The 22,152-nt window shown below is 38.8% G+C and overlaps 1 protein-coding gene across 1 annotated transcript in view; it reads left to right on the plus strand.

Annotated features, from left to right (window-relative positions):
* Positions 1–1,459: 1,459 nt before the first annotated feature.
* Positions 1,460–22,152, plus strand: part of DCTN4 (dynactin subunit 4) — a gene marked incomplete at its 5' end in the record, with an annotated part of 32,515 nt that continues 11,822 nt past the window's right edge. Inside the window, 8 exons of the mRNA XM_082836845.1 lie at positions 1,460–1,594; positions 4,036–4,106; positions 6,316–6,494; positions 12,520–12,563; positions 14,683–14,790; positions 16,383–16,456; positions 16,690–16,802; positions 17,124–17,233. Of these exons, the coding sequence (XP_082692971.1) occupies positions 1,460–1,594; positions 4,036–4,106; positions 6,316–6,494; positions 12,520–12,563; positions 14,683–14,790; positions 16,383–16,456; positions 16,690–16,802; positions 17,124–17,233 (834 nt within the window). The remainder of the gene's footprint in view (positions 1,595–4,035; positions 4,107–6,315; positions 6,495–12,519; positions 12,564–14,682; positions 14,791–16,382; positions 16,457–16,689; positions 16,803–17,123; positions 17,234–22,152) is intronic.

Consider the following 22,152-nt stretch of genomic DNA (forward strand, 5'->3'; position numbering starts at 1 on the left):
AGTGAGAAAACCTGGGGCATGTTCCTGGGGCATGTTGACACTCAGGACCTCATTTTCTCCATTTGAAAAATACAAGTATTGAACTAGGATCTTTCTAGTATATGATAATTCTAAGGTATCCAGTCCACCCAGGAGGCTAGAGCAGGCGTCAGCAGACTCCAACCCGTGGCTGTTGTCTGTTTTGGTAAAACCTGCCAGCACCACTGAAGCAGGCTGGCCCTGGGAGCCTCAGAAACCAAGCCGGGTATCCTCCTATGACTCACTTTCTTCCTCTGCTCCCAGTGCCTGTCTGCAGTGCCAGTGCCTGTGCCTTGCTGCTGCCCAGGGCCCAGGCTGGTCCCTACCTACACATTGGGGATTCTGCTACTGCTGACTACCAGTCACAGAGCAGAGGAATCTCAGTCTGCCCCAGTTGAGATGGCCAGGCTTTCTTGGGAGAAGAGAAGGGCACCCCGATCTCAGTTTCCTGCACTGTAAAATAGAGATAATGATAGTACCTGCCTTTTGAAGTTCTGGTGAAAATTAAATGAGACAATGTATGTATAGTTTTGACACAGTGTTCTGCATTCAGTAAATGCTCAATAAACGTCAACTAATATTACTATTCAGTTCTATTTCTTCTCAATCACCAACTCTAATATCAGAGAGGTAATAATACAACACTAGTACAAAGGAAAAAGCACTTAACTGATGGCAGGTAACATGGGCTCCAGTCTCTGCCAGCCCAGCTCTAAGTGGTTATTTTACATGTCTAAGCTTTAGTTTATGCACTAGAAAAATGCAAACGACACCTAGCAACATTGTTCATTCATTGATTCCACTCCTTCACTAAGCAATATTTATTGAACACCCACAGTATAAACTTAGTCCTAACGCTAAATATGCGAAACCTGAAAATGAATGAGATACGGCTTCTGCGTGGAGGAGCTCAATCTAAGAAACTTCAAACGAGATAACGTCCGTGAAAGTTTCCTATGGGTCAGTAACAAGACTGTCAGAAGAAAGTGCTGGTGTGGACTCTTAGTTTTCCAGTTCCCACGAAACTCTGTCTCAGAGATCCTCCCTAACTTCCGGATGTTTGTCTGGAAGGTGAGGGCGGTAGAGGCAGTGTTAAATAAAACAGAAGAGCAGCCTTCCTTTCTGTTAGAAACAAAGGAAAGGAGAGCACTGTGTCTGTATGGATTTGTTCTGCAACTCCGTACTTATCAAAAAATGGTCTAAGCTCAGCCCAGACGGCTAACGCTCTCAAACATCCTGGAGAGGTAAGGTGGAGGCGGGGTGAAAACCTGAAACCCCAGAAGAGCATGCGCACTTTGACTTTCGTCCGGCGCAAAGCCTATCTAGCTCGGAAACCTTACGTCAAAGTCTACGTTGAAAGACGTAGGGAGGGAAGCCAGGGAAACGCTCGCTCTCGAGTCACGTGACGCGACGAGAGCGTCGTTGGCTCCTCCCCCTAAAGATGGCGTCGTTGCTGCAATCGGAGCGGGTTCTCTACGTAGTCCAGGGAGAAAAGAAGGTTCGGGCCCCGCTCTCGCAGCTTTACTTCTGCCGCTATTGTAGCGAGCTGCGGTCGCTGGAATGTGTGTCTCACGAGGTAATGTAGTCGTCCCATGAAGAGTGTGTGTGTTGGGGGAGGGGGGAGGCGGTTCCTCCTAGTCAGCGCGACCAGCGGGTGGTAATTTTCCTAGCATGCTGATTGGCTCTGCCTTCCGTCACTCAGATTTGCCTGTGATTTAATTTGCTTATACGTACGTAATTTGTCACTTGGAAAGGAGGAGCGGCCTTGGGTGGGGCTGAGCGGCCCTTCTGTTCTAGAGCGCCCTCTGGGACAAACTTGACTTTGGGGACCCTGGCCATCTCCTGCGGGGGGTGGGTGTTGGTTATTGGGTGGGTCAGGGGGAGAAAAGGTATGGGGATGCTTAGTTCAGGCCACTTGAGGGGCGAGATATCGTCTTTCCAGCATTGATTGAGGGAGTGGGGAGGTCCGCGGGCATTCTCATCCAAGCCCCTCCCATCCTGGAAGTTCTGCCCCTGCTTGGGCAGAAACTGGGCCCTCTTTCAACTGCCTTGTTATGTTTCCTGACCCAGCCCAAGGCCTGCAGCAGATACGAGGTTGGGATGGGGTGAGCTGAGTGAAAAGCGCTTACAATCGGGTCTGTCGTTTAAGAAGCTCAAAGTGTTATATTCATGGCGCTTCTCCTGAGGGTACATTTCTGACCTTCACTGGCGCAAGTGGGCGTTGGAGGTGGGATTGCTCAAAATGTAAAAGACCCGCGGAAAAAAAAATCACCAAATAACAAAACCCCAGAACTTCTGCAGCACTTGGAACATGTTGTTCATTCAGTAGGCTCCGCGGATTAAAAGACGCGTTAAGACGTAAATCTTGCTGTTGAGTAACTTGCAGTCTCGTGAAGGAAAAGCTGATTAGTAATAATACATAGTTAATGCTTATTCAGTACTTTCTATATGCCATGTGCTTTACATAATCTTTAATCATCCTACAAACTAGAATAGATACCCTTTTTTAAAAACCACTTTACAGTTAAAGAAAGAGGCACATAATGTTTGCGCTGGGTCACACAGCCAAAAATTTGTGGATGGGAGGGGGCAGCAAAATTTGAAACCAAGCAGCCTGATTCAGAGGACTTGAGTGAGGATCCCTGGCCGGTTAAAAATGCATATGAGAATATGTCCTATACGATAAGCCATTTTACACATTATGAATAATTATTATTTTATTGGGAATATTTTTCATGCTGTTAAGAATAGTCAGAGAAAGCAGTTAAATAACACAAGAGAAAAATCAATGCTGTATTATATACATGATTTTTTTTTCTCCATCTCCATTAGCACTTTGTATGCTTATTCTTTGGCAGGTCCTTTCTCTTTAGGATGCTGTCCCAGCTCCACCTCTAGAATTTATTGGATTAGATTCTCATTTGGTGATCATTAGGGAGCTGAGTCTCCATAATCTGTAAGGATCTCTTCAGCTAGGACATTCAGTCTGTGACTGAATCTTTTACGGACTGGTGTGCACCTGTGAAATGGAGGCCATTAGGGTTTGGGGAAGGATGATGCTAGTGAGGGCTGAAGCAGTCCAGAAATTTCAAATGACAAGCCTGGGATTGGAGCTGCACATGAAGGGATGAGCATAATTTGGAAAGGGGACAGGGAGGAATAAATTATATTTTGCCTTTTATGATGAGTAAGTGCAAATATAAGTTAACAGTATTATATTTTGTGTTCCTGGAGACTTATTTGAGCAGTAACTTTATCTTTTCAAAGGTGGTTCTGTTTATAAGCAGATGATGAAAAAAGAAAACAGTTTCTGTCATAGTATTTATGTTCAAGTGAATCTGTCCATCTGCAGGTGACTAGAGTTCTAGAATTATCAAATAGGATCTACTACATTAAAGAAAATATTTAGTCCTTAAAAAATACAATGAATTTAATTTTGTACTATGTTTTTGCATTAAATACAATAAGACTATGTTGTTAACTTAGTAGTTTAATTTGCCATTTAAAAATCTAATTGGTTGGCTACAGCTGACTTTGTAAATGTTAATGTATGCTTTTCTTCAGTGAACATGTAATACCTCAGTAATGGGAAAACTTTTAAACTCTTAATTTGTGTGGCCAAGTTATTGCAGTCACACAAAGCTAGACTAGATAGAAGGATATTTGATCACAGCCTCATAAATTGGGTTTATTTATTAATCTATTTAGATTATCATAGAGATCTTTTACATAAACATGTTTTAACACGTCTAATACATAAAACCCTGATGAAAGGGAATAGGAAAGATCAGAAAGGAAAAATAGAAGGATTTCAGGAAATCCAGAGGTTAAGAAAACAACAGGTGATTGAAGAATAAACCCGATGCTGAAAACAGTCCAGGTTCTTTGCCAGATCAATGGTCTCTCACCTCTGCTGCAGAATAATGTAATTTAAATTTCACTAATTGGCATAGGCATATATACAAGCCAAGCTAAATGTCTTTTCCTCTGATTTTTTGATTTCTCGTTTCTTTCTAGGTGGACTCCCATTATTGTCCCAGTTGTTTAGAAAATATGCCATCGGCTGAAGCCAAACTAAAAAAGAATAGGTAAGACTGGGATCAATTTTTTCTATTTTCCCCAGCTATTTCTTTAATAGCTGGTAAAAAAGCACATGGAACTAACTCTCATTTTTAACAAGCTGTTTTTCTTTTTTTAACATCACTTATGCCAAAGGTGAAACTTTCATTTTAAAAAAATAAATTGTATTTTAGAACAGTTTTAGACTTAAGAATTACTGTGAAGATGATACAGAAAATTCTGTTTACTCCTTACCCAGTCTCCCTTATTATAAATGTCGTATGTTAGTATGGTATATTTGTCTCAACTAATGAACATTATTGGTAACATTATTATTAAATGAACTCTATGTTTTATTTAGATTTCCTCAATTTTCCCCTAATCTCCTTTTTCTGTTCTAGGATCCTATTCAGGATACCCACATTATATTTAATAGTCATGTCTCTTTAGGCTCCTCTTGTTGTGATATTTTCTTAGACTTTCCTTAGTTTTGAGGAGTACTGGTAAGATATTTTATAGAATGTCCCTCAATTGGAAGTTGTCTTATGTTTTTCTCATCAGCTGGGGGAATGTGTTGTGGGGAGGAGAACCACACAGGTAAAGTGCATCTCTCATCACATCATATCAAAGGTATATACCACCAACATGACATCACTATTGATGTTAACTTTGATTACCTGGCTTGAGCTAGTGTTTGTCAGGTTTCTCTGATGTAAAGTTACTCTTTTTGTTTTCTTCTCCTTTTCCATATTGTACTCTCTGGAAAGAAATGCACTATTACAGCCCACACTTAAATAGTGGGGAGTTATGATCCCCTTCCATGAAGGCTATCTCCATGTATTACTTGGAATTCTTCTGTATGGAAGATTTTTCTCTTCTCCCCTTTTTATTTATTTAGTCATTTACTTCAAGCAGTATGGGCTTGTGAATATTTATTTTATACTTTAGGTTATAATCCAGTACTACTTTTTTTTTTTTTTTTTTAATTCAGATTGTTCCGGCTTTGGCCATTGGGACCTCTTTTAATAGACTTCCTTCTCCCTTTGGCATACCCCCGTCATTATATGGCAGTGAGGAGGAGGGCAGTGTTATTCAGTTGTTTAAGAACTTTCTTACTTACTCCAGGCTCATCCTCTATATTTTCTGCTCCAGTCCTAGAATTAGCCATTTCTCCAAGGAGCCCTGGTACCTTTTATTCAAGATTGGTATTGCAAACCAAGATCTGGGTAGTATTAAAAACCAAGATTGGTATTAAAAACCAAGATCTGGTATTAAAAACCAAGATCTGGTACTCACTGCTACTGGTGCCATTTTGGTTTTTAGCATGGTGTGGAAGTCCTTTGTAACCAGTCACACCTCTGTACCTCCATGGATATGAACCACTGTTTTGTCTTTCCTGTCCCGGAGAAATAGCTCCTTATAAACCAGTTTTGTATGCTTTCCATACATTAAATTTTGTCATTGAATCCTCAGAATATCCCTATGAGGTGGGTAGTATTATTATCCTTATCTGAGGATATTACCTAGTAGCAAAATATCACAGAAAACTGGAGCTATAGAATGGAACGTCAGAACAAGTCCAGGACTGGAGGTGAAATCTTGATAATTTCAGATGGTGGGAAAGTTAAGAATAACAAGGCATGGGGGAGACTGTAGGGGAATGTTGAGTGTTTCACTAGGAAGAGTAATGCCTAAAGAGAGCAGAAAACCCTGAAAATGCCCCTTCTGAAACATTTCATCTTGGTAACATTGTTTGGTATCTGTTTCAGCTCTCTGGCACAGCAAACAAGCAGTTACTTTCCAAACCCAGTTTCACAGCTTATTGTATTGTTGCCTCTCAGTTTTCCATTGTGCAATTGGTCTGTTCTCTCTAAAGTCATAAGCTGTAACATTTCTCTGTCCCACAGAAATCTTTGTGGTCTGTAAAAGAGTCTAAAAGTTAACTCTAGACTATTAACCATGATTCCCTCTCTGGAGTAGGATTGGGTCATGCTGTAACTCTTCAGGAACTTTGATGATGATTGCATTTTTAAAAATAATTATTGTAATACTTCTGAAATTTTAAAATGAAGTTTGTAGGAGCCTCTTCAGAGTACTTTTTAATTTCTTTTTGCTTGAGAGCCACGCTTCCCTTATAGTTCTCTCTTGAATTCCTAACATGTAGAACAATGTCTGGCACATAGTAGGTGCTCGGTATATATTTGTTGAATGAATCAATGATTGTTTGTTGTGTCCTAGATGCGCCAACTGCTTTGACTGTCCCGGCTGTATGCACACCCTCTCCACTCGGGCAACAAGCATTTCCACACAGCTTCCAGATGACCCAGCCAAGACCACGGTGAAGAAAGCCTATTACCTGGCCTGTGGATTTTGTCGCTGGACATCTAGAGATGTGGGCATGGCAGACAAATCTGTGGGTGAGTGAGGCGGACTTCAACATGAGATTTTGTGAAATCGGCAGTGCTGTAATTGCACACAAATCATTATTTCTGTTACCTGTTGGGAGCTAGGCGATAAATTCAGAGTATTTTGTCATTAAATCTTCTATGTTCCCACATTCTCACATGGACCGTGATGTTTCATCTGAGACTTGGTAAACTATTTCATTTTCTTAAAGTTGGTAAAATAGCATTTATAAATCTGATACTTTTTTAGAATCAAAAGATTAATGTTCTTCATAAAAAATAAATGCTCCTGATGGTGGAACATACCATGAACAAACCTAAAAGATAAAAGTCACAAAGCTTGGATCATATATAACAGTAAAGATAAATAACCAAAAATAAGGAACCCTTAGAAATCAGAAAGCTACCCAATAGAAAGAAAGAAATTGTCAGAGGATATGAACTGCAGCTCTCAGAAATGGAAGTAAAGATGGTCCATAACCAAAGTGTGCACAAATCATTGGATTTTTTTTCTTGCACACAACTTGGTGAGGTGATTTTTTTAAGTCAATAAATATGCAAAAAGATAAGTTCAGTTTTGCTAGTAATCATGAAAATGCAAATTAAAACTTCGTCCATTGATTTGGCAAAATTTTAAAAATCTGGTAGTATGACAAGAATATGGGAAAATAGTTCTTTTGTCTGCTGCCATTTTAGAGAGCAGTTTGACAACATTTATTAAAATTTCAAATTGCTTTTATTCTTTTACCTAGAAATTACATGTCCAAGTATCTATCCTGGAGCATTCAAACACATGCTCAAAGATACATCTATATGTATCATAAGTGAAACAGGAAAGTTATGTATGTTTGGACCTAAAGAAAACCTAAGGTATTAAATTACCTTTCCATCATTTGAGCATTTCAAAGCAGAGGTTGCATTTACCTTCATTAGGAAACTTCCTTTTTTTTTTGTATCCTGTACTCCATGGTTAATATCAGAGAGTAGAAACACTCTTTATTATAATCAGTTCAAAATCTTGAGTTGCTGTTTATTTTTTATATAAACAGCAGCACTGCTAACTCCCCATTGTCTTTTTTCTTTCTGAAATTTTGTTTGTTTAATTTTGTGAAAACTTTTTAGATTTGTTAAAAATTCCCATTTTTACATTTCCATTAAAAATATCAACTTACTGGGGCTTCCCTGGTGGCGCAGTGGTTGAGAGTCCACCTGCTGATGCACGGGACATGGGTTCGTGCCCCGGTCTGGGAAGAACCCACGAGCCTCAGAGCGGCTGGGCCCGTGAGCCATGGCCGTTGAGCCTGCACGTTCGGAGCTTGTGCTCCGCAACGGGAGAGGCCACAACAGTGAGAGGCCCGTGTACCGCAAAAAAAAAAAAAAACTCAACTTACTATTTACATGAGGAAGCCAACTAAAAACTCATTATGTTATTTGACGTAACTAAAATGAAGATGGGCTTCAGCTAAAAGTTTTCTACAGATTCTTACATAGCTTGGAAGTAAATATGGGTGAAGTTCCTTTAGATTCAACTCTAGTCTTAAAACTTAATCCTTGGTTCTCTTGAGTTCACCCTTTGGTTTAGAATGCTTGAGCTCTTGGTTGTTTTTCTAACGTCATACATTATGTTGATAAAATACTCTTCAAAAACAAAAAGCTAACTAAACAAGTCCCTTAAAAATGCTCATTGGTGGGTAGGCATTTCCTGAACTGTGATTTATATTGGAAAGTTTCTGTAGCATCTTCTTAGATTGTCAGTAAATATTTGTGTGTGTGTTTTAATGTCAGTGTAGCAAGTAAATTGTTTGAATTTGTTTATGAATTTATGTTACATGTAAAAAACAACCTCAAAGTGGCACTTAGTTCAGTGAGTTAAAGTGTATTTTTTCCATGTTTGTATTTGTTTCTTTTTATCAAGTTAAAGAAAGGAAGCCTAGAAATCCAGATAGATTTCTCAGTTTGTTACTCTGTAAGTGCTTTTTTAATACTTTCTGGACTGTAAGCTATTAGAATTGGAGAATTTATTTTTCAGAATTTAAAGACTGTGCTTGTTTCTAGAAATCTAGCTCCTCTAGGGTATCTTGACAGTGATAATTGAATACTAGGAGTTCTTAAGGAGTACAGGTAATTTCATTTCTTCCATGATGTCACTGGTGTCTGAGAAGCCCTGAAACCACTTTAGTTAGAACTGTTTGTTTATTTGTAAGTAAGCCATTGTGTCAGTAATGTGCAGAAACTTTTTAATGTCTCTCAAATTTACATTTAGAATAAATCACCAGTTCTAAAAATGCAATTAGGTAAAACATTCAGATTTTCTAAAATATTACTAAAACATTTCTTTCACATAATTATTTTTCGTAATTGCCTTAAGGCAACTTTTAAAATATAAATACTGTACTTAAGGATATTATCGCTGCCTTTTCTTGCAAGGGGCTATAGTGTCACCTTCAATAGGAGTCCTTTTTATTTGGAAAAAAAGTTATTTTTAATTATACAAATAATACACTTTTATGAACTTATCACCCAGCTTAAGAAATTAAACATAACTCAAACAGTGTAAGCCCATTGTACAGCCTTCCCCCCACTGCATCTGCCTTCTTCTGCCTTCTAGACAGAGATAGTCATCACAGTCCTGATTCAGATTGTCATCTGAAAAAAACCATGTATGCTTTTGCACGTCTTCATGTATGTATGTAGCCACTAGCAAAGAATGCTTCTCAACTTGAAACAAATAGAACCATGCTTTGTGCATCCTGCTACAATTTATCTCTATCAGGTTTGTCTGTGGTATGTAGTTGTGATGGTGGGTGATTCATGCATGACTTACCACAGATCTCTTCTTCACATTTAGGTTGTTTTCAATTTTTTGGTTCTGACAACAGTGCTGTTAGAAACATTCTTGTGTGTGTTTCCTGTCACAAGAGCAAGGGTTTCTCTATATAACAAAGTAAAATTGTTGGTTTTAAGATGTGTACATGTTTAGCTCTCCAAAATGGTTTACCAATTTTTGCTCCCACTAATAATATATGAGTAGACTACCCATTGCTCCAGATCTCCGGCAGCTCTTAGCATTGTTGGACTTCTTTCAAGTTTTTCCAAACTGAAGGTTGTGAAATGGTATCTCGTTACAGTTCCCCCCCCCCTTTTTTTGGTTAGCTTTATTGAGATATAATTTACATATATGAAGCTCACCAATTTTAAGTGTAAAATGCTTTGATTTTTGACAAATGTGTATAGCCATGTAGCCACCTCCACAATCATAGAACATTTCCGTTACCCCAAAAAGTTGTCTCATGCCCCTTTGTAGTCACTTCCTTCCCCCCCACCTCCTGGCCCCTGACTACCACTGATTTCTTTCTTTCACTGTAATTGTGCCTCTTTTAGAAGTTTATATAATTGGAGTAGTTTAGTCTGTTGTGTCTGTCTTCTTTCACTTAGCATAATGCTTATGAGGTTCGTTCGTGTTTTTGCTCTTTATTTTTGAGTTGTCTTCTATTGTATGGATATACCATAATTTGTTTATTCATTCTCCAGTTAATGGACATTGAATTTTTTGCAGTTTAGGGCTCATGTGAATAAAACTGGCTATGAACATTTGCCTAGAAATCTTAGTGTATTTTCGTTTTTCTTGAGTATATACCTAGGAATGGAATTGCTGAGTCATAGGGTTAAGTGTATGTTTTCCTTGACTGAAAACTGCCAAACTATTTTCCACAGTGGCTGTACTATTTTGGGTCCTCACCAGCAGTGTAGGAGAGTTCCAGTTCCTCATCAACTATTAGTATTGTTTTTCTTTTTTCATCTTGGCCATTCTAGTGAGTGGGTAGTGATACCTCATTGTGGTTTTAATTTGCATTTCCTTAATGTGCTTGTTTGCCATCTATGTATTTTCTTTGGTGAAGTGTTTGTACAAATCTTTGCCTTTTTTTTTTTTTTTTGCGGTACTTGGGCCTCTCACTGTTGTGGCCTCTCCCGTCGCGGAGCACAGGCTCCGGACGTGCAGGCTCAGCGGCCATGGCTCACGGGCCCAGCCGCTCCGCGGCATGTGGAATCTTTCCGGACCGGGGCACGAACCCGTGTCCCCTGCATCGGCAGGCGGACTCTCAACCACTGCGCCATGAGGGAAGCCCTCTTTGCCTATTTTTAAACTGAGTTTTAATCTTTTTATTGAGTTGTGAGAGTTCTGTATTGTAGATACAGGTCCTTTGTTGAACATATATTTTGCAAATATTTTCTCCCAGTCTGCGGCTTGCCTTTTTATTTTCTCAACTATGTCTTTTTTGTTTGTTTGTTTTGCGGTACGCGGGCCTCTCACTGTTGTGGCCTCTCCCGTTGCGGAGCACAGGCTCCGGACGCGCAGGCTCAGCGGCCATGGCTCACGGGCCCAGCTGCTCCACGGCATGTGGGATCTTCCCGGACCAGGGCACGAACCCGTGTTCCCTGCATCGGCAGGTGGACTCTCAACCACTGCGCCACCAGGGAAGCCCTCAACTGTGTCTTTTGAAGAACACGTTTCTAATTTATTGTTATTTTTATTTTATTTTTGGCTGCATTGGGTCTTTGTTGCTGCACTTGGGCGAGCTGCGGTGAGCGGGGGCTACTCTTCGTTGTGGTGCATGGGCTTCTTCTCATTGTGGTGGCTTCTCATTGCAGAGCACGGACTCTAGGCGTGTGGGCTCAGTAGTTGTGGCTCATGGGCTCTAGAGCGCAGGCTCAGTAGTTGTGGCGCATGGGCTTAGTTGATCCTTAGCGTGTGGGATCTTCCCAGACCAGGGCTCAAACCCATGTCCCCTGTATTGGCAGGTGGATTCTTAACTACTGTGCCACCACGGAAGCCCTACAGGTTTCTAATTTTGATGAGGTTCAGTTTATCAATTTTTTATTTTATAGTTGTGCCTTTTGTGTTCTAGTAAAGAAACTTTAGCCTAACCCAAGGTCGCTAAGATTTTCACTTCTGTTTTCTTCTAGAAATATTATAGTTTCAGCTCTTACACATAAGTTTATTACCATTTCAGGGTAAATTTTGTAAATGTTGTGAGGTAAGGGTCAAGGCTAATTTTTTGTAAATTGTTACCGCACCATTTGTTGAAGTATTCATTATGGTTTTACTTTCAGCTTTCTGGAATAATCTTTTCCCTTATGATTTGTGCTTTTGTCTCTTATGTAAGAAACTCTTCTCTAAACTGAGGTCGTAGAACACAGAAATTGCCCAGTGTTGCAGATACGGGCAAGTTCTCTGGAGTCAGACTGCCTGAGTTTGAATCCTGGCTTTACCGCTTACTGTCTCTATGACTTTGGGCAAGTTATTTAATTCTCTGAGCCTCAATTTCCTCATTTGTAAAATAAGACTAATAATGAGAGTCCCTACCACAGAGGGTTATTTTTTTTTTAATGAATTTATTTATTTATTTTTGGCTGCGTTGGGTCTTTGTTGCTGTGTGCACGGGGCTTTCTGTAGTCGCGGCGGCAAGCAGGGGCTACTCTTCGTTGCGGTGTGCCGGCTTCTCATTGCGGTGGCTTCTCTTGTTGCGGAGCACGGGCTCTAGGCACGTGGCTTCAGTAGTTGCAGCACGCAGGCTCAGTAGTTGTGGCTTGCGGGCTCTCGAGCACAGGCTCAGTAGTTGTGGCACATGGGCTTAGTTGCTCCGCGGCATGTGGGATCTTCCCGGATCAGGGCTTGAACCCGTGTCCCTTGCATTGGCAGGTGGATTCTTAAGCACTGAGCCACCAGGGAAATCCTCAGAGGGTTATTATGAGAATAAAATGAAGTGTGATACATTTCAAATACCTGGCACAGAAGTTACACATGTGTTAGTTGTAGTTGTGGTCCTGGTGGTGGTTATTATTATCACCATCATTATATTTAAAGAAAAATTTTCATTCTGAGCCCTTCAGTCTGTATAATTTCTAGGACTCTTTCTTGGAAATTGTGTGATTTTATGTCTTCAAGCTTTATTTTGTGGCCTGCAGATGACCTGTTTTTGTGGAAATAAAATTATCCAATTACATAAGTCTTGTTTAATATTCCTTTATTTTGCAGCTAGTGGTGGTTGGCAGGAACCTGAAAATCCTCACACGCAACGGGTAAGTAAAGGGTCATCAGAGAGAGGATGAAATGAGAAAAGATGAAGAAAAAGACCATTTTATCAGTGTATATGGCATATGCTTATAAATCCATGATGTGTATTTTGGTGTTTTTTACACTTAGAAAGTGCTTCTCACTGTAAGACATTAAATCACAGTGGCAGTTTTTTCCAGTCTGACTTAAGTTAATAGAGAAACCTAGGTGTAGTTTTAGTTATGTACTCAGGTTGTGAATTGGAAAAGGGAAATGATACGTTTCTGTTTTCCACGTACGCACCAACTGTGTTAAGGATCCATTTGGTCTCAGAAATCTCATCCACATATAAACATTTTAACTCTTGGAAACACTGCTAATTTGGAAGAAGCCCTTGGACTCAGTAGTGGTTGCTTATAGAATCATGATTTAGACATCCTTTAATAGTTCACAGTGAATTGATCTCTGCAGTATACATTAGAACTGATTTTGTTGCCCCTGGAAGTAGAATATTAGAAAGATGATAAAATGCTATCGAAATGAAGTTGTACAGACTGCAAATTAAATAATAATTTATAATTATTCACTTATGACATCAGCAAAAATTAGAAATACTGAAAATATCTTGGATGGGAGTGTATGGAATTTGACCTTTTCACATATACTGTTGTTAGTGTAAATTAGTACAGATTTATTGGTCTCTCAGCAGTATCTACTTCCTGGACTCTGACCTACAGAAATACTTGCACTTATGCACAAAAATATGTATATTCATTTATCAAACACTTACCAAGCGTGTGCTGCATACTGTGTGTCAGGGGTTGTGCTAAACAATAGGAATACATGGTCCTTACCCTCAAAGAGCTTAAGTCTAACGGGAAAACAAAAATCAATTAAATAATCCCCAGATAAAGGAAAAACTCAAAGTAATATGAAGGAGGAGAAATTGTGCATGTGGGCATTTTTAGGGGGAATTTCAATTAGGTAGATCCACATCTGAGGATTGCGCTAGGATCTGAGGATGACAGGCAGAGAAGGGAAAAGAATTCAGGGCGGAGGAACAGCATAGGCAGAGAGCTTGTAAGTGGAAGGAGCAAAGCAAGTTATAGACAAGAGGCAAGTGTGCCAGAGTAGAGCATAGCAGTAGGTGAATGGAGAAAAGGATTTGGGGTCAGACTGTGCAGAACCATGTGGACCAAGTTAAGGAGTCTGAGAAGCCTTTAAAGCAAAAGAGCTGACAGAATCAGGTTAGTGTTTCTAAAAAATAATTACTGCTGAATTGAGAGGACAAGAGTGGGTACCAGGAGACCATTTAAGTGCTCTCAGAGCAAATGGTTAAATACCTTTAGGACATTTGTACTGTTTAATAAGATGCAGCCTTTAAAAAGAATGAGGTAAAAATATATTTGTACTGAATGGAAAGTTCATGGCACTTACAGTGAAAAAGTTTTAAAATAGTAAGTTTTTTCCCCTTATATGAAAAATAAAAAGAGCTGTATTTATTTTACACATATAAAAGCGATATGTCTATACATGCATTTTTTAATGTATGCAGGATATAATATCATACCCGTGTCTGTAAGTGTGGAAGAAAGATATCTAAACTCTAATGATGGATACCTGTGGGGAGGGGAAGGGTGGACTTGGGCGTGAGAGATAAAAGAGAAGTTTCACTTTTTATTCTTTATGTTTCTATATTGTTTGAACTTTTCACAGTTATATATTGCTTTTATGATTAAAATATATTTTTAAATGAAAATACGTGATGGAGAGTGGGAGAAAATAAAGTATGAAATGTCACATCCTTGGAAATAGGCGGTCCTCTGGTCATGCAGAGAAAATAGGAGCAGTTGTGAGGGGAAGTAAGCAATGAAGTTAAAGAGCAGTGAAAAGAGAACATGAAATTTTCAAGCCTTTTCATTGCTCATTTCTTCCTGTTGTTGAACTTGAAGGTTCCATTTCAATTCTGAAAATAGATCATGTAATGAAAACAAATTCTCTTTGAAGAAGAGGGCAAACTTGCCCACCTTAATAATTATTTGTCTTGTCTATTCATTATATGTCTAGTCAGTGGAGTTGATTAATTTTGTAAGTTTCTTGTTAGCTTTTTCGTGAAACGAATACTGAGTCTTTGATTTCTTACAGATGAACAAACTGATTGAATATTACCAGCAGCTTGCTCAGAAGGAGAAGGTTGAGCGAGATCGCAAGAAACTAGCACGGCGTAGAAACTATATGCCTTTGGCTTTTTCGGTGAGAAATTGGTACAAAAAGGAGTTTGCAATTCATGGATCGAGACCGGTGTGGCATAAGAACAGGGAACATTTCAGAAAGTGGCCATTGTCCCTAGATTCCTGAACGATGGCTAGCAGAAGAAGGTTCCTCAGCTGATAGGTGTCTAAGTCCAGCGGTTATGCTTTTGCCATATCATTAGTTCTGTTTGAGTTCTTTGAGTTTTAAGTACCTTTGTGTTTCTTTCTCCATCACACCCCTTTCTCTTCTGATTATTCCTAAAGCGGCTACTGTTTAGTTTTGTAGGCACCCACATTTACAGCTTTTGGATATTACAGAAAGACAGGAGAATATGGGCGAGTGGTAGGTTTTATCCATATTACCTATGTAGCCCACCCACCTTTAGCATCCTGGTAGTAGTGGTTTCCCAGCTTTAGTTACCATAATTTTTTGGCCCCTTCCAATATTTCTCCAGTATAAAAAACCCTGACTTTTACATAGAGCACTTTTTGTGGTTAAATAAGTAGTGATGTATGCAGGTGTAATTTTTGATAGGAATTATTTACAAAAGTCATTCTCTACTCATTTGTAAACTACCAATTAGAAGCAAGAAATTAGGATTTGGAGCTTTTGCTATTGTCCCCCGAGTTTTATTTGCTCTCACAGAACAGTTTATTTTCTGTGTGTTTGCTTGGAGCCAAGCAGGTTGGCATTTAATAAATAATGTTTATTGAATAGCAATGATGTGTCAAGCTCTGTGCTAAGCACTTTATACATATTATTTTGTTTAATCCTCACAACAATCCTGTGTAGTAGGTGGTATATCCCCATTTTACACTAAAGGGAATGAGACCTGTAAAGGTTAATTAACTTCTTGTACTACCTCTGCATGAGAATTAGTTAAGGCATTAAAACCCTAAGAATTGGTAAGGTTCATATAAAAATATCTAGTTTAGAATTTAATAAAACATTAAAACTTGCAAAGCATCCATATTTGCCAGAGACTTTTATGAAGTCTCGGTGAATTTTTTGAACAATTCAGTGGTATAATCAGCATATGCACTAGTGTATTTAGGAGAGGAATTTGAATTAAATGTGTTATTCTGCCAACTTTCCCATATAACCTGCCTGCTGTATGAGTTTGCTTCTGTCTTATGCTGCATTTTTTTGTCTCTGTTGCAACCTGCTGCTATTTTGGGGCCTACAGCAACATACTATTCATGTAGTGGTAAGTTCTCTTTTATGATTCTTGCTAACCCTGAAGAAGTTAGCAGATGATCAGTGGTGTTCCAAGAAGACGTTCATCGTGTGTCTTAGATACTCCACAGAGTTCTGGCCTAAGCCATAGCTTAGATATTCTTAGATTATCACATTTTGCTCATTTTCACTGCATTAATGTAGTTTCAATCTCCATGTTTGGTGCTTTTGTTATTATTTTAAGAGTAAGATGATGTGGGGCTACAATTACTCTCTTTAAAAGAAACTTTAAAATTAGCTTTTTTTTTTGGCTTATTTCCCTGAGCTTCTCATGCTGTCCCTCCCCAATTCTTTATTTTGATACACAAGATATTTAAAAGTAGAATTTCTAATAGGAATTTCTGAACTCTGTTTAGGACAAATATGGTCTTGGAACCAGGCTTCAGCGACCACGAGCTGGTACAACCATCAGTACCCTTGCTGGACTTTCGTAAGTTTGGACGTTAAATGGCTTTGAGGGAAAAAGCTGATATCAAAATGAACATTGAAGGAATGTGGTTTTAAAGTTAATAACAGTTGCCAATGGGGAAGAAGATACTCATACTTAGGAAAACCCTAAACAGAAAGAATATTCTACAGTAGAGGAATACTTCAATTATTGATATCATGGACTTTGAAGATATTCAGGTGGACCCTTGAGAAATGATGGCTTTTATCTTTTAGCCTTAAAGAAGGAGAGGACCAGAAAGAGATAAAGGTTGAGCCAGCTCAGGCTGTAGATGAAGTGGAACCTCTACCTGAAGACTATTATACAAGACCAGTAAATTTAACAGAGGGTAATTTTATACATGATTCTGCTTTGTTTCTATTTTACATCTAATTCTGTTTTTGTTACTTATATGCCTTGTGATTTGAGGTTTATTTTTTTTGATTTGAGATTTTTAATAGCATAGTTGTTAGTACTAAAATGAGTCATGTAGAAAATAAGATAGATGTAATCATTTGAAGAACTTTAAAACATCTGTCAAATTTCTATATTGTAGTTTTTTGAAGAGCACTGTTCACAAAGGCAGTGTTATTTTGTGTAATTATCTCATATACATCTGATTTTGAGCAAGTCACTGTACACCAAGCTTGGTTTCTGCCTTTCATGCTAGTGACCACCCTTCAGCAGCGCCTCTTACAGCCTGACTTCCAGCCAATCTGTGCTTCACAGCTCTATCCTCGTCACAAGCATCTTCTGATCAAACGGTCCCTGCGCTGCCGAGTAAGTATTCCTTTCTGTAGAGTTGTCATTTGTGTAAGAGAAAAGCAAAAATAAACACGATTGGCATGGTCAGTATCAAAACCTCTGGAATGTAGTAAATGTAGAAAATGCTTGTAGATAACGTTCCAGTGTCCAGGCACTATTTTAAAACTTTCAAGATAAACTTAATCCCCCTAACTCAGTGAGGTAGGTACTGTTGTTACCCTTGTTACAGATGTGGAAGCTGGGGTATTTGAAGGTTAAGTTCATACTGCTAATCCCTAAAAGAATAGTGAAAGAATATAAAGCTTTTAGGCCAGTAGAGAGGGGAACAAAAGGACTAATAAAAAAAATCAATTTAAAAGAAAGCAAGAAAGAAGAAAAATCAGCAAAAGCCTCTGGGAATCTATGAAACTAACAGCAGGGTTTCTTCAATAAATAAAAGAAACATTGTAAAAGAAAACAAAGTATGGAAAAAAAATGGAAAGGAAACCTTTGCGATCAGTACGATCCAACAGAACTTTTCTGTGGTGATGGAAATGTTCTTTATCTGCATAGTCCAGCATGTTAGCCACTAGTCACCTGTGGCTACTGAGAACTTGAAATATGGTAGTGCAGCTGAGGGCCTGAATCTTTCTAAGATGAAATTCATTTAAATAATCACATGTGACTCGTAGCTCCTGTTATCAGATAACACAGCATTAGATTAGAAGAGGCCTATCAACCAAACGCAGTGTATAGACTTTAATTCCTGATTCAAACACAGCATAGAAAGATAGAAAGAAAGGGACCAGGGGAGGAGCGAGGGAGGAAAGAAAAATGTGTGAAACCTTTGGGGAAATTTAAATACTGACTGGATTTTTTAATGCTATTAAAAGAATTATTCATTTTTTTAGGGATAATAATGGTATTGTTATTTTTTTAAAGTATCTTTATCTTTTAGAGCTGCATACCAAAATGTTTAAGGATGAAATGACATGATGTCCGATATTTGTTGCAAAATAGTCAGGCATAGGGAGTGGGTAAGAGTCTAAGTGAAACAAGATTGGCCATTGTTGCTAACACGTTGCTAATTGTTGAAGTTGGGTGGCTGGTACCAAGAGATTTATAATACTACTCTGTATTTTTGCATATGTTAAAAAATTTCTATATTGAAAAACCTTTTTAGAAAGGAAGGGGCTTCCCTGGTGGCACAGTGGTTGAGAATCCGCCTGCTAGTGCAGGGGACACGGGTTCGAGCCCTGGTCCGGGAATATCCCACATGCCGCGGAGCACCTAAGCCCGTGCGCCACAACTATTGAGCCTGCGCTCTAGAGCCCACAGGCCACAACTACTGAAGCCCGCAGGCCTAGGGCCCGTGCTCTGCCACAAGAGAAACCACCACAATGAGAAGCCCACTTGCCACAACTAGAGAAAAGCCTGCGTGCAGCAACAAATACCCAAGGTAGCCAAAAATAAATAAATAAATTTATTAAAAAAAAAAAAAAGAAAGGAAAAGCCCACTTTAAATATAAAGCCACCTATAGATTAAAAGTAAATAGAGAAATCCAAAAATGGGCAGAAGACCTAAATAGACATTTCTCCAAAGAAGACATACAGATGGCCAAGAGGCACATGAAAAGCTGGTCAACATCATTAATCATTAGAGAAATGCACATCAAAGCTACAATGAGGTATCACCTCACACCAGTTAGAATGGGCATCATCAGAAAATCTACAAACAACAAATGCTGGAGAGGCTGTGGAGAAAGGGGAACCCTCTTGCACTGTTGGTGGGAATGTAAATTGATACAGCCACTATGGAGAACAGTAAGGAAGTTCCTTAAAAACCTAAAAATAGAATTACTGTATGATCCAGCAATCCCACTACCGGGCATATACCCAGAGAAAACCATAATTCAAAAAGACACATGCAGCCCAATGTTCATTGCAGCACTATTTATAATAGCCAGGTCATGGAAGCAACCTAGATGCCCATCAACAGGAGAATGGATAAAGAAGTTGTGGTACATATATACAGTGGAATATTACTCAGCCACAAAAAGGAAGGAAATTGGGTCGTTTGTGGAGACGTGGATGGATCTAGAGACTGTCATACAGAGTGAAGTATGTCAGAAAGAGAAAAACACATGTCATATATTAACGCATGTATGTGGAACCTAGAAAAATGGTACAGATGAACTGGTTTGCAGGGCGGAAGTTGAGACACAGATGTAGAGAACAAACGTATGGACACCAAGGGGGAAAGCCGCAGGGGTGGGGGGGATGGTGGTGTGATAAATTGGGTGATTGGGATTGATATGTATACACTGATGTGTATAAAATTGATGACTAATAAGAACCTGCTGTATAAAAAAGTAAAATTCAAAAATTAAAAAAAAGTAAATGGAGAAAAATATACCATGTCAATACTAATTGAAAGGAAGCAAGAGTAGCCATATTAATTTCAGACAGAACAGACTTCAAAGTAAGGACAGTTATGAGGGATAAAGAAGGGTATTACATAACGGTAAAGGGGTCAGTTCTCCAAGAAGATGTAACAATTCTTAATGTGTATGTGCTGAACAATAGAGTGTCAAGCTGTGTGAGGCAAAACCTGATAGAACTGCAGGAGAAATAGGTGAGTCCACCATCGTAGTTGGAGTCTTCAACACCTGTCTCTCAGAAATGGACAGATTCAGCAGGCAAAAAATCAGTTTCGTATTGACACATTGATCTCACTTCTAGGAGTCTACCCTGAAGGTACACCTCTACAAACCAAAATATATAGAGGTTAGGGTACATCCACACAATGAGTACCAAAAACCTATAAAACAGAACGTACTAATGTGGGATGTATCTTTAAATGCAAAAAGCAGGGTGCGCAGCAGGTACATAACTTTTTGTATAAGAAAAGAGGGAAAATAAATATATATATAAACATAAAAAATATTTGTGTATGTTAGATTAATAGACTGTTGGAACAGAATAGAGAAAGCAGAAACAGACTCATGCATGTGAGGAAACTTGATTTTACTAAATATGGCCTTGCAGGTCCCTGGGGAAAGAATACTATTGAAATTTTGCTAGGTCAAATGATTCTATGAAAAAAACATAAAATTGGGTCTCTAACTCATACCATACACAAAAGTCAATTTCAGGAGCATTGGAAACTTTAAAGAGTAAATATGATGACCAGTATGTCTAGAAGGAAATATGGGAGAATATTCTTTATGGCTTCTAGTTAAGGGAGTAGTCCGAAAATAAGACAAACCATAAAGGAAAAGTTATATATTTGACACATTAAAAGTAAAATTTAGGGCTTCCCTTGTGGTGCGGTGGTTGGGAGTCCGCCTGCCGATGCAGGGGGCGCGGGTTCGTGCCCCGGTCTGGGAAGATCCCACATGCCGCGGAGCGGCTGGGCCCATGAGCCGTGGCCGCTGAGCCTGCACGTCTGGAGCCTGTGCTCCGCAATGGGAGAGACCACAACAGTGAGAGGCCCGCGTACCGCATTAAAAAAATAAATAAATAAAAAATAAAAAAACCTTTTAAAAAAAAATAAAATTTATACCCCCATTCCAAAGAAAACCCATATCGAAATGAAAAGGTAACCCGTAGACTGAGAAAAGTAATTTGTAAGGTATATAATTGACAAAGAATTAGTATCCAGAATATGTAAAGAAGTATAGCAAATCAGTAAGGAAAAGATACCCAGTATAAAAATAACAAGTGGTACTAACTTGCAATTTATGGCAGAGGAAATCCCAATACCCAATAAATAGGAAAGATACGCGAACATGTACAGTAATCAGGGAAATGTACATTAAAACTACAGTGAGAAACCATTTCATAATCATCAGATTGGCAAAAGTTAGCAGTTTGGCAATATCCATCGAAATAATAAACGCATGCACTCACTTTCAGGAAATTATCCTACAGATACATTTATACGTGTGGGAAGTGATTTGCATACAAGATTACTCATTGCTGCATTATTTGTAGTAGCAAAATCATGGAAACATTTATCAATTTGGATCTGGTTACATAAGTTATGGAAATCATTACAGTAGGACACAGAGGTACATCTGTGTGTGCTGGTATGTCATTCCAAGATCGATTCAGTGAAAAAGGCAGAAGAATATAAAATCTTCTCTTTTGTGTTATTGTGAAAAAGAAAGGTGATGTATGTGTATACTTCTATGTGCATCAGCTATCTGTGAGAAAACACATGAGAAGCTTGTTGGCTCTGGGGAGAGGAACAGTGGGACAGGTAACTGGTATCTTTACACTGTTTCTTTTTTATACCATTAAAAAAATGTTTTAACTGGATGCATGTGGAACCCATTGAAGAAAGTAACCAAGTAATTGTTACTGTATTTTAAAGCATGAGATCTGGAATCACACCACTTGGATTTAAATCCCAGCTCCAACTCTTACTGGCTCTGTGAAGTTTGCACAGATTATATACCTTTCCTGTGTCCCATTTTTATCATCTGTGACATAGGGACAATAATAATGATAGTACCTACACCTACCTCGTAAAGTTGATGTGATGTTTAAATTCACTTAAACCAAGAATGCATATGTTTTAGGCTAGTAGAAAGGAAATTTAAAAGGACTAATAATAATATAAAAGAAAACAAGGAAGGGACTTCCCTGGCGGTCAGGTCGTTAAGACTCCACATTTCCACTGCAAGGGGCACGGGTTCAATCCCTGGTCAGGGAACTAAGATCCCGCATGCCTCAAGGCACGGGCAAACAAACAAACAAAACAAAACAAGGAAGAGGAAAACTCAGAAAAAATCCACATCGTTCATGCTTAATAAGAAGTCTGTGTTATTATTTCAGTAGTTTTGAAGCACTACAAGGTTATTAATATTTGATAGTGTGGTTGCTTATTTCCAGAAGTCCAAAACATCTTTTGTATATTTTGGTTATGGGTAGTATACACTCTATTTCAA

The sequence above is a fragment of the Leucopleurus acutus genome (genome assembly GCF_964270905.1).
Source record: "Leucopleurus acutus genome assembly, chromosome: 3".
NCBI lineage: Eukaryota > Metazoa > Chordata > Mammalia > Artiodactyla > Delphinidae > Leucopleurus > Leucopleurus acutus.